This window comes from Phaseolus vulgaris, chromosome 7 (genome assembly GCF_000499845.2).
Source record: "Phaseolus vulgaris cultivar G19833 chromosome 7, P. vulgaris v2.0, whole genome shotgun sequence".
In the NCBI taxonomy this organism is placed as follows: Eukaryota; Viridiplantae; Streptophyta; class Magnoliopsida; order Fabales; family Fabaceae; genus Phaseolus; species Phaseolus vulgaris.
Window position 1 is genome coordinate 27,989,312 of NC_023753.2, and position 17,415 is coordinate 28,006,726.

Below are 17,415 nucleotides of genomic sequence, written 5' to 3' on the forward strand. Positions count from 1 at the left end.
GTGAGCTAATCATATCTAATATAGCACGGTTCTCATAGTATCATGTTATCCAACTCATCATTTTAATTTCCACTTTTGTGATCTTTACACATAATAGGAGTTAATTTATGCTAAATTTATGTGTGTAGCTTTGGCTAGCCATTATTACAACTCCCAAAAGCAGTGCAACACATCCGAATTCCTGCAATTTCTTAAGTCAAAAACCGTGTAAAAGAAAGAAAAGTCCACTTGCTCACTACCTTTCACCGAAAAGTGCAAGCACACCTGCGTTTTTCTTGACTTTAGATTATGTTCATTATAAACGCTCATAAAGTACGTTTCAAAACCACCTCCATCCCTTCCTTCCCTCCCTTATAGCACTGTATGAGTTCATCTGACTTCAATTCTCCTCAAGAATCTCCCAAGAGAATGGTGCACACAGTTTTCTAGTGGCTTTGTTTTAATTAACTGGCATGAAGTAGAATGCTAGGATATCACAGTCACTTCACTCATAGTGACAATTCTTAGTGGGGTACAGTGGGATCATAATTGACAGGTTTTGTTGAAATGGGAGTTGTCACTGTCGGAGAATTAAAGCCTAGCATCTCTGGGAAGAGGACCTTTCGTCCTAGTTCAAGCATAAGGCATGCCACTGAATGGTAAAATATTCTCAATCTTGAAAATGAATTTTGCTTTCTTCATTATTTTGGGTATAATAATTTAGTTTTGTTTCTCCATAATGTTTTCGGCTAAATTAATATACAAGAAAAAAAAATGTCTGGAAGTAGTATTTAGACCCATAATTAAGGGTGATTTTTCCTTTACTGAGGCAAAGAAAATAATTGTGATGAGGATTTGAATGGGCAAAAGGCCACACATTCACTTCCAGAAATTGATCTAATGACCCACCCTTAAAAACAAATCCTTTTTCTTTTTCAATGTGTAGTCGTTTTCAAATATCTATAATTAGATCTTGATCACATAATTGGAATCAAGAGCTCCACGTTAAAAAAATATAAAACCATTCATGTGGGTTACCTATCAGTTTAAGCTTTTGGGATTAATGATTCATGACATGGTATTGCACTGTCCACACTTGAAGCGCAAATGGCTCTTGATGTTCATGACACTCCAAGGTTATTTTATTTCTCAGCGCTTTCATTTTGGTGGGTCTAACTGTCCTTTTCCTATGGGATTGTGAAAGTTCAGTTTCTGAGTAGGAGCATCACCTGGGGAACTTTCATTTTGTCTTGTCGTTTGCTCGTGTGTGTGCATCTCTTTTGTATTCATTCAAATTTCAGTTTCTCACAACTTCTGATCTGACATGGTCCTTACTCACCACAACCTGTGCATTTTTATGGTAGAAACACTCTTAGCATTCATGGTACAATTTAAGCAGTGTCATAGGTAGATAAAGGTGTAACGTGTAATCTTGACTTTGATGCATAGTCATGTATTAATTAAGTAGACACCAGTATGGTGCTCCGTGGTGAATGTCCAATCCTGATCTGTCTTCAATGAAAACGCCAATTCATGTTTGTCTGTCAATTATTCTCCAGCTTTTGTTATCTTTAGGCCTATGGATATGTTTGGATTGGAGAGTTTTGAATGAGTACGGAACTGCAGTAATAATAAGGGCTCACCGACTAAGGGAAAGCATTTTGATTCATTGAAAAGTAAGATGACATGAAAATAGTTCTCACTTAAGAGCTAACTTTTGAAGTTGAGTTCAATTTAAATTTTAAACTAATATCAAGTCTCTCTTAAAATGATTAGTTATTACACATGTCTAATATTGTAACTTTCACGTTTGAGACACCATAATAGGCTTAGACAGCAACAGGACATTGCATGTGTGGCTTAAATGGTTTTCCTTTCTTACATGTGGTGGTCACTGGTCAATGACTTGGAACAATGGGTTCCACAACATAAACAATCGTGCAGTATGGAATTGGACTTAAAGGTCGTGTAATCGTATTGTCTGAGGTACTGCTAAAGTAGTCCCACTCTTTCAGTATTTATTGAGTTGGGGGCCATTCACGCCTACGTACTTGATCTTGGAAGATTACACTGTCTTCGGGTGTGTGGTGTACAACACACATACGTTCAATTCCATCTTGTACATTTAGTTGCACATACATGCTGCACCAAAACACTCTTTCTAGTTCTCTAATAATTTCATTTTGGTAGCTAGTAATATGCTTAGCAGCAGTTGTTGCTTTACATTGAAATTTCCATGTCTACGCCATGCAATAATTCAGCCAGGTTTGTAAATTACAGGCCGATATCTGATGTCTCCAGTGATCTCACCATTGAAGTAGGAGCTTCAAGCTTTGCACTTCACAAGGTAAAAAAATTACAACTTGCCTTTCTGATAGGCTACTTCATATTCAGCATAGTGATCTTTCCCTCTCATAGTTATTTCTTTGTATATAAATCACATTTTCCTGTGCAGAATATATCAGCCATATGTATGAATATAAATGCTTTTCTTTTTGTGCACCAGTAATCCCTCTGAAGAGAATTTCAAGTTCAACTATAGTACAGTAGAGTAGACATTAACAGCTGGAGATAAAATCGTGAATATATAATCCATGAATCATTTAAAAAAGGGAGGGGGATTACTATCCTGTAAGTCCTAAGTTGTTTGATTTTTTTTTTCTACAGTTTCCTCTTGTTTCTAGGAGTGGAAGGATTCGGAAGATCCTGTTAGAAGCAAAAGATTCAAAAGTTTCACGGATTAGTCTCCCAAGCGTGCCAGGTGGTGCAGAGGCATTTGAGCTGGCTGCCAAATTCTGTTATGGAATCAATGTTGAGTTTACCCTCTCCAATGTTGCCATGCTAAAATGCGTAGCTCATTTTCTAGAAATGACAGAAGAGTTCTCAGAGAAAAACTTGGAGACACGAGCTGAAGTATATCTAAAGGAAACGGTGCTACCAAATATATCAAACACAATATCTGTTCTTCACCGTTGTGAAACTCTTATCCCCACTTCAGAAGAGATTAGTCTTGTCAGCAGACTAATCAATGCAATTGCAAATAATGCATGCAAAGAACAGCTCACCACTGGTTTACAAAAGCTGGACCACAACTTCCCTTCTAAAACCACTACAAACATGGAACCCGAAACACCCACAGAATGGTGGGGAAAATCTCTCAATGTTCTTAGTCTTGATTTCTTCCAAAGAGTTTTGTCTGCAGTGAAGTCAAAGGGACTAAAACAAGACATGATCAGCAAAATTTTGATAAACTATGCACATAATTCTCTTCAAGGGATTGTTAGGGACCACCATGCAGTGAAAGGGTGTTTTCCCGACTTGGAATTGCAGAAGAAACAAAGAGTCATTGTTGAAGCCATTTCTGGCTTACTACCAACACAATCAAGGAAAAGCCCGGTTCCAATGGCATTTCTCTCAAGCTTGTTGAAAGCTGCAATAGCTGCATCAACATCCACTTCTTGCAGATCTGATCTGGAGAGAAGGATTGGTCTACAACTTGACCAGGCAATTCTCGAAGACATCCTAATCCCAACAAATTCACATCAAAATACCCATGGCACTATTTATGACACGGATTCAATTTTGAGAATTTTTTCCAATTTTCTGAACTTGGATGAGGAGGACGAAGAGGATAATAGTCACTTGAGAGATGAAAGTGAAATGGTTTATGACTTTGACAGCCCCGGATCCCCAAAACAAAGCTCAATTCTGAAGGTATCCAAACTGATGGACAACTATCTTGCTGAAGTAGCACTAGACCCAAACTTGTTGCCATCAAAGTTCATTTCCCTTGCTGAACTACTTCCAGATCATGCCCGTATTGTGAGTGATGGACTCTATAGAGCTGTTGATATCTTCCTTAAGGTGAAAAATTGCTTCTCCCTTTAACTACCATTCCATTGCAAGTCTTAATTCTCTGGTAAACTACTATTATGTTATTTGCTAGTTCTAGCTACCAATTTAACGGTTCTTTAAAATTTCATTTACATTATTGTTCAATTACAAACTGGTATACATAATATAAAGAATTGAACTGTTCTAATGATATAGGTTCATCCAAACATAAAGGATTCAGAGAGATACCGCCTGTGCAAAACCATTGATTGTCAGAAACTGTCTCAAGAAGCGTGCAGCCATGCAGCACAAAATGAAAGACTACCAGTGCAGATGGCAGTGCAGGTTCTATACTTTGAGCAAATAAGGCTTCGCAATGCCATGAACGGAGGGCACAACCAATTTTTCTTTGGAGGAATGAATGGTCAATTCCCTCAACGTTCAGGAAGTGGTGCAGGAAGCGGAGCCATTTCCCCAAGAGACAACTATGCATCAGTGAGAAGGGAGAACCGAGAGCTGAAGCTAGAAGTTGCAAGAATGAGAATGAGGCTCACTGACTTGGAGAAAGACCACGTTAACATGAAGCAAGAGCTAGTAAGGTCTCACCCTGCCAACAAGCTATTCAAATCACTCACCAAAAAACTAAGCAAGCTCAATGCTCTATTTCGGATCAACAGTATTAAGCTAAATGGCTCTGAGAGTCGCTTCCCTTTCCCCAAAAGAAGGCGTCACTCAGTTTCATGACCAAAAATATGTACATATTTCCATGTATAGTATGTAAGAAGATGCATGCATGGCGTGATTTGTCACTACTTATTTTCTAGTGGATAGTATTTTTTGTTTATGCTCCTTGGTTTGGTTGCTTTGTTTCGTAATGAAATCATTGCTCAAACCTTGGATGGACTAGTTTGAGGGTGGGATGATGCTCAACTAAACAACTATCCTCTGGTTGAGAATTTTTTACAATATTCTTAAGTGTAATATCTATAGAGCTAAGCATCTGGGAGCAGAGAACAGTTCAAAGACATCACACTTTTGCCTTGTGTTCTCAGACACCATGCAAGTTGATTTGATTAACAAAAATTTTAGATTAAGAAGTTCAATGGGAGTAATTTCTCCCCATGAAAATTAAATATAAAAGGATTTATGAGAAAACAAAATTGCTTAAAAATTATTGAAGATAGACCTATTACTCATGAAAAATTGGAATGAGATGGACGATATTGTTGTTGTCATTCTATCCCTAAAGATAACACATTCAGTCTTGTCTGGTGTTGAAATTGGAAAAGGAGATTTGGAATATGCTCGTGAAATTATACGAGGTTAAAGTATTTTTATAATAACTTTTTCTATAAAGGAGACTCAACACTTTTTCTAATGAGTGAATTACCATGGTTACATATCACATCAACAATGTAAATATATATTTGCTTAGTTGACAACTTCAAATTTCAAAATAGCATAAAATGAACGTGCAAATTTTCTATTTTAGAGTTAGACTGGTTCTCAACTCATCATAAATAAATAGTACAATTTATATAGGATTTCACAATAGTGGTCAATGAAACATGAACTTAGTGGGAGTTAAAGTAATCTAAATCAAAATCTTAGAATGGAAAAACTTGAAATGCTATAATTGTGGCACGAATAACTCTGGATGGTATATGAGTTATGTTCTTATGTTTTGATGAAGTAACTTGATCATCTAGTTGTGTCATGTTTGATCTAATAACTTTTTGAAGTTACAATATTAACTACATCCTACGAGTATTTGTAGTTCTATTCACATTAGATAGTCTGATGAAAGTGTTAAAAAAGTAACATGTTTAAATTACAATTGTTAAACGAAATCTTATGAAATTATATATTTACAAAACAATTTAAATTAAAAAGTCAATAGTAAAAAATTTATATGGTGTAATTTAAAAGAGATGAATTTAAAAGTTTACCCAAATAATTTAAGTGAGAGATTATTGGAAACATGAGGCTATTTTTTATGACTTAAAAAAAAACCAATAAAATATATAATAAAAAAATCAAGTAAAGTCTCGATTTTCATATTATATAGAAGAGTAAGTAAACATGCTACATGGAAGAAGAGTAACTAAAGGAAAACAATTCTCTTCCTTTTAAGAAAAAAAACTAAAGGTTTGATGCTCTTTAATTTTAGTATAAATACATGATTGCTTCTCCATTTTTAAATTATTCAAATAGATTGTATATTTCATCATATTTCAGGAATATTACGTTAAAGAGAAGAATTGATATAGGAAAAAAAGTAAAATTTTTTCTATAAAGTTTTCTAGTATTATTTTTATTTTTCTACTTAATAAAATAAAAATTTAATTACATTTTGGCTAAATTAAACTTGAGTTTCAATTTTTCTAGCTCTATTTTAGTTACAAACTATATATATATATCCGCGCATGCACAAGGTGAGTAACATCATTTTCACGTTGTTATTAGTAGCTCCACCGACACATTATTTCAACTTTATAGATGAGTTGCAGGCAGATCTTATAATATGTTTTACGAAACAAGTTGTGTTAATTATTACATCACGTTTTTTTTTTCTTGGTTTCAATAAGCAAGCACTTATTAAAATAAAAAAACAACCCTTGAAGTATGACCCAATTCTTTCGCTTTTTCATTCTTGATAAAACCAAACAATGTTTTAATATGATGTTTGGGTGTGAGAGACAAACCAAACCCCTCAATCAATTGATGCAAAGCATGAACAAAAACTAGGTTTCGTAAAATGTAAATATTAAAATATTTAATTCTCATACACATTTAAATGAAATTATATTATTTTTGGCTATAATGATCGAATTAAAACATGTAAGATAACAAAGCTTATCAATCGATTTTAAGATTTATGTTACGGAATGAAAGAAATCTAGCACTTGAGTATTGTTTTATGTCGTTTTTAATTGTTTCTATGCCAATTTTAAAAGATATAAAACCAAATTAAAGACAAAAACTAAAAGATTAAAATATAATTTAGTTAAAATTTTATTATATTACACAATATACTTATTCAAGAATTTCCCTGTGAGGAATTGGACATGCCATCAAAACAAACTTACACGTTTGTTAATGTCATATCTGCTTTAAATTAATTTTATTTTAAGAACGAAAATTTAAAAGACTATTTGATTCAAATTAAAATAATATTTTTTTTATGATTGGTCGATCATTCCATGAATGTTTGCTAAAAGTTCACGAAAAACAAATATAATTAAAATAGTTAATTATTAAATAAATTATATTTTTCTAAAATAATATCAAAAGGGGCTTCATGGCCCAATGGATAAGGCGCTGGTCTACGGAACCAGAGATTCTGGGTTCGATCCCCAGTGAAGTCGAAATCATCTTAGATTTTTTTGTTTAACTAACCGTTAGGTTTTTTTCGTACAGATGACGGCGTCGTTTTGCAGCGTTGGTTTTTGTTTATACTAACCCTTGTCGAAAGGCACGACGTCGTATCACTGCGATTCTCCAGGCATTGGATTCCTTTTATAGATTGATATAGGGTTGTAATGACGGTGTCGTTTTGCAGCGTAATGAAGAGAAATTCCAAATTGATGATAAAGGTTCCTTCTTGCCACTTGGGTATGTTCGACTCTGACATTTTTCTATATGCTATCCTCTTTCCCAATCCCCAATCGCATGTGTTTTGTTATGTTATTATGAAGTACTGGACCGTGTTGATAACTAATGCATCATGCATTCTATTATATTTGTAAGTCATACACTCATTTTAAGCCAATCAATCTTTTTCAATCTATGTAGTAATATTTCTATATTGTGAGAGACACCACTGATTAACTTTTAATCTTTACCTTATATATGTGTGTTTTTGTATGACTTTGACTTAATAAGGTGGTTCTTCTTAGCACTTGGACAAAATTGTGGTTGGAAGGTAATTTAAGGTGGTAAGATAAGTTCCTATCGAAAACTAGGTATATATATATTGTTGAAGCTCTATTATTGTTGGCCCTTCCAACAAAACTGAAAGGTACAGTGGCATCTGCGTTTGTAGAAATTAGTGCAGATCAAAAGTAGGTGGTGGGTAGTGCGAGGTCAGTTCTTGGCATCACACTGGGGACTAGGGATTCCTCGACATCTGGTTCTGCTTGTGAACGTGATGTTTGTATATATTTTCTTTGTCCTTTCACTGTGACCATTCTATTAGGATCTCCCACGTATACGCTGAGGAATATGTATGAGAAAGCTATACTATGCCATCCTCCCCTTTGACAGATATTTATATCAGTGTTTTGGTGTCTTGCAACCTCCTTATTAAGAAGAATTTGAGTTAGATGAGGAAATGTTTTGTAGAAGCTTTTGATTCACTTCGTAGCTAGACTAATTGGGTATAGAAATTATTTCATGCATTGCACAGAAATTAAATAACAGTCTTACATAATTGCAGGGATTTATAGTGACTCTTGTTTGTTTATTCATTTATGGATTACAGTCTAAGAAATCTTCGAGGAGTAAACATACACAAATCATTAACATACATATTTACATGATCTATCATTCTTTTTTTATTTTTATACACATTTCAAATTCAAATTCCCTGCCTGGTTTTTCTTACCCTGTTTATTTTTTTCCTTTTTAGGAGCTTTTTGTGGTTAAGTGCCATTTTTATTTATTTCATTTTTAGAGTCTTAGATTATGATTTGTAGAAAAATAACTTGTTTCTCATAACTTTTGCTCAAATAATATTTTCGGATTCCTAACAGAAAATCAAATACACTATAACTTGTTTATGGATCAAGCAATCTGAGATGCCTTTATTGGTTTGGTTTAATAAACTAAAATACATCATTACTCTTGTACTTGAATTGAGATACCTAGTATAACTCAAATGCAAACACTTTTATTATACACACTTTTATTACTCACCTCTTTGTATTGGTCTGACTGAACTATATCCAACTTAATGTTATTTAGAAAACTAAGCTATCGTTTTTATAACTTTTTTGCCTTTTATGCAGGGTGAGTATTTGTCAATTTTCTCGTACGATGTTAATTTTTCATCCAAACGCCAGCTTTTATGAAAATCACAATATATTTCCTTTTATAAATGAAATGAGCTTTGCATTTGATAGCATGCGCATGCCTTGGCCCATGGTCATGTCAGGCGTAGACTTGACTTACATTACACAAAAATTGAGAATGAAGTTGTGTACCAGAAGAAGAAGCGAAGAATTAAGAGTACGAACAGACTAGAAAAAGCTATCACTAAACCTGATATATAGTTGTCATAGCTAGGCTGGTAACTACATAGAAATATTATTAGCTTTAAGAAAACTAGAGCCTCCTTTGTTTGATCCTCTGAGGTGATTTTGCATTGCATGGTTATGTACTCCAAATAAATATAGCTCCAGCCCTTAAAAGCAACTGGGCAAGCTCGTTTTGGACGTTGAGCCTTATGAGTTCATCAGCACCACCTATAAGTTGTTGTCCAATGAACACTGCTGGTACAGTTGGGCGACAACCCAGCTGAATCAGTGCCCTCTCTATTTGCTGTCCATTTGCCATGTTGTCAACCTCTATAACGTTCATGTTGGCACCAAAGCTGCGTATGAGAGCCTTCACAGAATGGCTAATGCAGCAATTGCTCTTGCTGAAGATCACCACTGGCTTATCAGCATACAAAGATGCCAGTAAGTCCATTGCCACAAAATCTGAGTATTTTAAAGGTTAACTCTTAACTACGGTACAAGGGGCTTGAAGAATTTTTGTTTTGCTCTGTTGAACTTGAGCTCCAGAGAAGGTCTATTTATATTAGCTTCAGCTGGTTTATTCTGGTAGCTGTGCATGTAGAATAACATCTAAAAAAAGGTTCTAAAAGTTTTGTAGTTAGTGAATTCCTAATATTCCTTCCTTGATTGTTTGATGGTAACCACCCATATGCTTTGCCAAAATGAATGAGGAGCAACTTATGGTCGCCTCATTGTATCCAACCCATGATCGTGGCTATGTTAAGCTTATAGCTCCATTGCCAATCCAAAAGAAAGATCTTTAGTCACTAACATATTGTTAAAACAAGTGCAGGGGAATTTAGCACCCTGGATTTAAAAATGTAGCAACATCTATAGCATGTTTGCTTTTGTGTTTTACTAAAGAGAGACTCGTGTTAGAAGCTGCAAAGAGTGCTTCTCCGTTGAACGGGGATGTGATATGCTGCATGTACCTTTCATGTTAGATTTCCAAATACAAGCTTACCCTCTTGTAGGGAATGGAGGAGAGAAAAATGTGAAATTTGAATTGGAAGAAAAATAAAAAGAAAGAAATTTCTTAATTTGTGTCTACAAGTAAATCTTTTCTTCAACACATGATTTTTGTTTTTTCCCATCTCTCTCTCTCTCTCTCTCTCTCTCTCTCTCTCTATATATATATATATATATATATATAATTAATGTCTTAATAAGAATATATGCGTGAGATGGTAGGTATATTTTTGTTAATCTAGCCCAAAGATGTCACTAAAATATACACTAGGATCGCACAGAAAATGGGAGCAGAAAGCCTTATGTAGGGGAAGATGCTGAGAAGACGTTCTGCGTTTTAGAGCATATGAATTTTACCGAACAGTGGCAAACTGTGGCATATTCCTACCAATCTTCCAATGGGTGGTAGTATATTATTGAGTTATTTATGTGCTCCAAATACAAAAGTATTGGATATAAGTAGGTTTACATTATTTGCTTCCCCAGTAATTTTAGGTAACTTTATAAGGATCAATCACCCTTTCTTAGGCATCTTTGTTTGTTTGGTATAATTAGAAACTTTTCTAGACAACTTTAATCTCATACAGAGGTTAAATTCTCTATAGGTAACTCTTTTCTATGAAATTTGATTATTAAGGAATGAAAGTTGAATCTAAGAGAAAGGTGAAGGTGAAACTCCATGGGAGGAAGAGAAGTAGCTAAAGGAGTAAGTGACGTTTTCATGTTGTTGCCATGTGCCAATAATTATTTCAATCGCATAGGGTTAATCTATATCTTAGGATAAATATGATAAAATCAGATGAAAAGTTATGAAAAACAGTCATTACTGAAATCGTAAGTATAAAATCTCCCTTAGAAGAAGTAACATTTCTCAAAATAGAAAATAGAATAGTAATCTAGCCTTTTAAAATGATTACTGAAAAAGAAAAATTAACATAAAAAATATTCAGAACATTGATAAAAGCAAAGAAGAAAGTTAGAAAAAAAAAGTAAAAATACGAAAAACGATACAATTTTTATGCTTAAAATTTTCTCTTTCTCTACATTGACACTATTTTTTTAAAGAAAATTAATAAATTATATATAATTATGTAGGTAAACTATATTTTAATATATATATATAACACTTACAATTTCTTTATTAATTATTAATATTAATTTTCATATAATAATAAAATAAATAATAAATAAAATATTAATTTTAATTATTAATACATATTTTTATTTAATTTAATATTAATTTTTTATTTTAAATTATTTTAATTCTAATATATATTTTTAATATTTTTTATAATAAATTCTTTAATAGTTTTTTAAAAAATTTATTATTTATCAAATTTGTAAACTTACATTTTATGCATTTTAAAAAATTAAAAAAAATCTTTTTCAATATCACATCAATTACAAATTTCAATAAACTTTTTTTACAAATCTCCTCTAATATATCCCAATCCAAACCATCTCACTTTTCTATCAAATCATTATAAATCCTCTTTCTCAAATTCCCTCCCTAATCCATAAGTAACAATAAATGAATAAGGCGTAGAAAAACCTTATGGAGAAAATTCAAAAAATAATAATCGAATAGAAAAGATAATAATCTTTAATAAAACCTTTTTAAGTTTTCAAAAGAAGAATTAAGAGACTTAAAAATAGGGAAAAAAAACTAACTAACACGGCTTTGGACAAAATAAATTAAAGATTACTCTAGTAGAAGAAAAATGATTTGTATTGTGTCAATTGATATCTCTTGGTTTCATTAAACTATTTTAGTTGTGCTTGATTTCTTAAAATTGTAGTTTCAAGCCGATTTTTTCAATATAACATAAGTCTATATTAAAATTTTGTAAATTGAAGTAGTTAGATAGAAAGTATGATAGGTACAAATCACTCTTTCCTACTTCATATGTTACTGGTATCTTAATTGATGTTATTTAGACTTAAATTTGTTTTTGTGTCTATTTTGTATGTCTACCTTAAGTCATTTGTTGTGCTAATTGACATGTGTTGACATTGGATTTCATATTGTTCAACACTGAAATTGTGACAGCTAAAGAAAAGCAACTTAGAATTCCATTATTTTGTTTTTTTTATTATGTTATGTTTTGTGAATAATTGGAATGTTTTCAAAACAAATAGGACATGAAATGCAAAGTGATAATGCATATAATATATTTCAGGGTGTAGATTTGATAGTAACAAATTCAAATTGTTCGAATAGATATTTATTGGTGAGATATTTAAACTTTTGTTCTATACAATTCTTTAAGACAAAGTATGTTATGCTCTACATCTTTCCATGGTCAACATTAAAAACTTGGCGACTACACTATTTTTTTTTTATCATCTCTCATTCTATTTTTAATTTTGATAAGTTGTGTCAAAATTAATAATCTTTGAAATTATGATTTTCGAATATAAATTTTATTCATTCTAAATTTTTTAATTTGTTATTAAATACCGAAATTGAATTATCAGTCATATTACTTTTTCATATTTAATTACATGTATCAAAACAATGTAATTTTGTAAATTATTTTTATTCAAAAATTTAAAATCATGGTCGCATTTATATAAAAATATCATGTGCATTGCACGTACTCAGAGCACAAATTCTCTTCATCCAAAAAAATCTTGTCTCCAACTAACCATCTTCCCATCCAACTTTTTAAGTAAGAAGGTGTTCAATATATACACAATGATATTAAAGTTTTTATTTTAATTCAGTTAAAATATCTTCCTTCTTGCATTTATTATGATAGAAAATTAACTAGCCAATAGTTTTATACATATTTGAAAGAAAAATAAAACAACCAACATACCAATAGTGTATTTTTGTTATTGTATCGGTAAGTACCAAATGAGTTTTTCTCGGTCTCGAGTCTAAAAACATAAAAGAATAGAAATAAAAGTCCAACAACAACATGATGACATTGAATGAGTCAACCCACATTCTGGAATATGCGAAAAATATCTCCAACGTAACAAACTATCTCTAACGTAACAAACAAAACCGAATAAACTAAAAGATACACCTCAAATATGAAGGAACTGCCATGCACGTCAGTTAACAATTGATCCAGCCCATAAGGAACAAAGTCCATAAATCAAGCACTATAAATAGAGCCTTCTATGGAGAAGTAAGGTACGTTTTTGACATTCTATAAAAGTATACCTAAATTCTAGCACTGACTTGACTGTCAGAGTGCAATCACAGGCACCTCCCGACCGACCGAGCATCAATATTGAAGGAAGGAGGCTTAAAGACATTTGGAGATCATCGACACGTCAACAATTGTGCATTCAATCACAAGTACTATCTAGGCCCCTTAGCCTATACATGTACAATTGGTGCCCACCGTGGGGCCGAGATATTACTCAATTTCCAGTAGGAAATAGAAGCCAACAACAATGATATCAACAAGGAACAACACTAACAATGATCGTACAACAAATGAGCAGATAGCTATGATCCAAGCCCTTCAAGCACAAATGGAGGAATTGCGACAAAAGGGGATTGCAGATCAACTACGTATTGAGGAGGATCGACATCGACATGAGGAAGAGATGTCCCTTTTGAAAGAACAAAATAAATGTTTGCAGCAATGACTTGATGGACATGAGTAGAAAGAACAATCCCCGAGCACCACCAACCCATCAAACCCATCCAACCCATCAAACATATCCACCCGCACCAACTCTTCAAACCCATCAAACTCACCAAAGCTCCAGAAACAATCATATCCCGAATGATGAAGAGGACCCAAGAGTACACCCGTTCACAGATGAGATTATTGACACACCATTTCCCGCCAAATGGAAAGGGTTAACCATCAAACTGTTCCATCGACCCGAACGAACACTTGAATGTCTTCAATACACAAATATCCTTATATACAACCAACAAGTCGGTATGGTGTAAGGTTTTTCCTACCTCTCTCCAAGAGGGACCATTAGGTTGGTTCACCGGTCTTCCTCCCAACTTCGTGGGAAATTTCAAAGTCTTAGCACCAAAATTCATCACGCAATATGCGACAAGTCGACCACATCATACTTCATCCATATCCCTCCTTAAGGTAAAACAAGAAAAAGGGAGAGTCCTTACGAGCATTCACTACAAGAAAATGACCATTTAGTCACCGAATTCAGCGACCGAAAATTAGTGGTCGCAATTTACGACCGAAATTGTCACTAAATATTCTCAGTCTCAAATCTGCGATCGAAATTGCCACTAAGTATTCTCAGTCTCAAATCTGCAATCGAAATAGCGACTGAATGAATTGTTAATGATGTTAGTTAGTTTAGCGACTGAACATGAGAGTGACAAAACCATTGGTCGCTAAAGTGGTGGCTGTTTTCAATAAATTGGAAAAAATATATCTGCGACCGAATTAACGACCAAAAATGTTTATTTTTTAGCCACCGATTTTCTTTCAGTCGCTAAATGTAATTGTTTATTTTTGTCACCGAATTAGCGACCGAAAATGTTTATTTTTTAGCCACCGATATTCTTTCAGTCGCTAAATGTAATTGTTTATTTTTGCCACTGAATTAGTCACCGAAAATGTTTACTTTTTAGCCACCGATTTTCTTTTGGTCGCTAAATATAATTGTTTATTTTTGTCACCGAATTACTCACCAAATATGTTCATCTTTTAGCCACCAATTTTTTTTTCGGTCGCTAAATATAATTGTTTAATAATAATAATAATGATAATAATAATAATAAATAAATAAATAAATAGGTTGAATGTGACAATGATAAAGAGATTTAAAAATTAATTAGTAATGAAGATGAATGATAGATTATAAATGTAAATATAAAACTAAATCATCATTACTAAAAATACATGTTCTTAAATGTGAATACAAAATAATAAATATAATTAAAATAAAAAATTTTACTAAAACTGCTATTAAAGTTAAAATAAATGTAGATAAAAGTGTGTAATTTTTTCTATTACAAAAATATTAACTACTATTATAGAAATTTTAAACGCCTTCCAACCTCACGTTCCAGCAAAACCCAAAACCTCAAAAATCCTTAATCCCAAATTTCATCCTCCAAAGCGTATTCCAAATCCCAAATCCCTTCGAACTCCAAAACTACTCCCAGATCCGCCCACACATTGATAGTTTTCTTCAAATGCTTCCATGGTTTGGTTCTTTTTCGATTCCTTCTTCCAATTCACGTGCTACTCAAGCTCATGGTAGTCATCGTCTTCTTCTTCGTTCTTCTGCGGTTCGTTCTTCTTCATTTTTTCTTTGATTTTCTCATGGTTAGGATTTAGGAATGAGCTTGTTTCCAAATTGTGTTTTTAATCCTCTTATGGAGAAATGTTCCTAATCTCTCTTGGTCTCCCCCTTCCCCCTAAAACATTACAATCTATAAAGCTTCAGAAGCATCTTAGTGATGAAGATCATCCATATCATAACTTTAGCACAGGTCAGTGGTTGATTTAATTTCTTTTGTTTTTTAAACTCGTACAATTGAACTTTGAACTTTTGCACTATCCTACTTGTGGTTGAATTATTTTGTCAAAGAACTGATAATGAGTTATCCTTGCTTATGTGTCCAAAATCTTTTAAAAAATCCAGTATGATAATTTTTCATAATTATTATTTTAATATTAAGAATAACTGGCTACTTGATGAATATGATAATGAATGCTAGGAGCTAGGTTTTATATTTTTTTTTTCGAGTTATCTTTTTGGCTTGTCAGAGATTGACGACATGTGGAATATTTTTCCGCCATACCGAAACATTAGGAAGTATTTTCAGACTGGTGCTTTGTAATGCTCCTCCTGACATGCTTTCTTTATCATCAAGTTAATTGCTTTCTTGCTTTATATTTCCTTTTCTCAACTCTTGTAGTCTCACCAGGATAATGAAATGATTGGACAATTTCAAACGAAGTTAAGTATTGGAAAAGCTTCTCACAAGTTTTGAGGTCATGTATATGAATATGTTGTGTAGGTGAGTGGATTAATATCTTGTATGAACTACAGTTTAGAGAAGAATTTTAAACTAAGTCCATTTATGTGTCAAATATATGCATCTCTCCAAATTACTCCTTGTACAGCTACTACCTTGAAGTAATTGAACTTTGATTATTTTAATTCTCATCTTATATTTTGAAAATAATTGAAACAAGTTCACCAATTATGCAGCTGCATACTTTCATTTATTTAATGAACTCAGTTGTGTCATTGCTAACATATGCATGCCTATGGAATCTTGAGGAGATTCTTGCCTGAAGAGAAGGTGGAGGTTGTGAAAGGTCTTTCACTCACTACTGATGGAAATGGTGTTGTTTTTTAACTACCAGCTGAAGATATAGATACATATCTTAGTGGTAAAGTTTCACTTGACTATTGAACTGGAATTTTGTTCGTATTTCAAATTTCAAATAACTTGACTTAGGATTTGAGCTTTTTCTGCACTAGAGTATGGGACAACATTTCTGCATATAGCTTTTTATCTTGGTCATGTTTTTCTTTGAATCACATTTGTCCTTCAGGTAAGGAAAATGAAGCTAATGTAAGTCTAGAGGTGTTGAAAGCCTTGCCCCGTTTGCAACAGAGATGGTGAGTTTTCACTCTGCTCCGTCTGGTACATTGCTGCATAGCTGCCACGTGGAAATGAAGAAATAGTTGATGTTGGCTAGGATAAGGAGGATTCAAGTAAAGATGGATTCAACGTGTACACCCATTAAACATGTTTTATGTTTTACTGTTTTGTTATTGATACCTTTTTTGTATTTTTTTTATGGGGAAGCTTAAGTTTAGTTTTTTAGTATGTTCCTTGATTTTCACAGGAGAAAGTTTTATGTATTAGTATATTTATATATGCTATATTTTTTAGAATATTTTTTAAAGTTCATTCTTGTTTAGTTTGATTGAATTTTGAGTATCTATAAGCAGGTTTTAATATTTTTTATAAAATGATCAAAATACCATTTTAAATAGATATTAATAATACATATAAAAATAGTCACCGAAACCGATTTGGTCGCTATATCTACAAAGATGTTGTTTAGCGACCGAAATAAAATCGGTCGTTGTAGTTAAAAAAAATATTTAGTCACCGAAATCAAATTTGTCGCTATAGGAGTCTCCATTTAGCCATCGAATTAGCCACCAATTTTTTTTAATTAATTATTTTAATCCATTAGCGACTAAAAATGGTGGTTGCTATCACCTTCTATTTCAGTCACCGATTTAGCCACCGATTTTTTTTTATAAAAGTTTGGTCACTAATTTGGTCTCTGAATTTTGGTGACCAAATTTTCTGCAACCGATTTAGTCATCGGAATTTCGGTTGCTAATTTGGTTCCTGAATTTTGGTAACCAA

General features: G+C 32.9%; 2 protein-coding genes, 2 long non-coding RNA genes and 1 other non-coding gene across 9 annotated transcripts; 4 read left to right on the top strand and 1 right to left on the bottom strand.

The window, feature by feature from the left end:
• The first annotated feature begins 230 nt into the window (after positions 1-230).
• Positions 231-4,838, top strand: LOC137829626 (BTB/POZ domain-containing protein At1g03010). Of its 5 annotated transcripts, none has more exons than XM_068636473.1 (4): positions 231-638; positions 2,260-2,326; positions 2,647-3,843; positions 4,030-4,838. In XM_068636473.1, the coding sequence occupies exons 1-4, from the start codon at positions 547-549 to the stop codon at positions 4,555-4,557; spliced, it is 1,884 nt and encodes a 627-aa protein (XP_068492574.1). In that variant the 5' UTR covers positions 231-546; the 3' UTR covers positions 4,558-4,838. The 5 variants fall into 5 exon arrangements, with proteins under 5 accessions (XP_068492574.1, XP_068492575.1, XP_068492576.1 ...); XM_068636474.1 differs by having other exon boundaries at positions 328-638; positions 4,048-4,838; XM_068636475.1 differs by lacking the exon at positions 231-638 and adding an exon at positions 970-1,115.
• Positions 4,839-7,108: 2,270 nt separating this feature from the next.
• Positions 7,109-7,181, top strand: TRNAR-ACG (transfer RNA arginine (anticodon ACG)). The gene has a single exon. It is a non-coding gene; the product is annotated as a tRNA-Arg (tRNA).
• A 2-nt stretch (positions 7,182-7,183) lies between these two features.
• LOC137829630 (uncharacterized) lies at positions 7,184-16,924 on the top strand. The gene is made up of 3 exons (XR_011084052.1): positions 7,184-7,428; positions 15,946-16,417; positions 16,583-16,924. It is a non-coding gene; the product is annotated as an uncharacterized lncRNA (long non-coding RNA).
• LOC137829629 (uncharacterized) lies at positions 7,423-8,147 on the top strand. Its single transcript, XR_011084051.1, has 2 exons — positions 7,423-7,558; positions 7,699-8,147. It is a non-coding gene; the product is annotated as an uncharacterized lncRNA (long non-coding RNA).
• On the bottom strand, positions 8,947-9,559 carry LOC137829628 (monothiol glutaredoxin-S1-like). The gene has a single exon (XM_068636478.1). The coding sequence runs from the start codon at positions 9,502-9,504 to the stop codon at positions 9,187-9,189; it is 318 nt and encodes a 105-aa protein (XP_068492579.1). The 5' UTR covers positions 9,505-9,559; the 3' UTR covers positions 8,947-9,186.
• Positions 16,925-17,415: the final 491 nt, after the last annotated feature.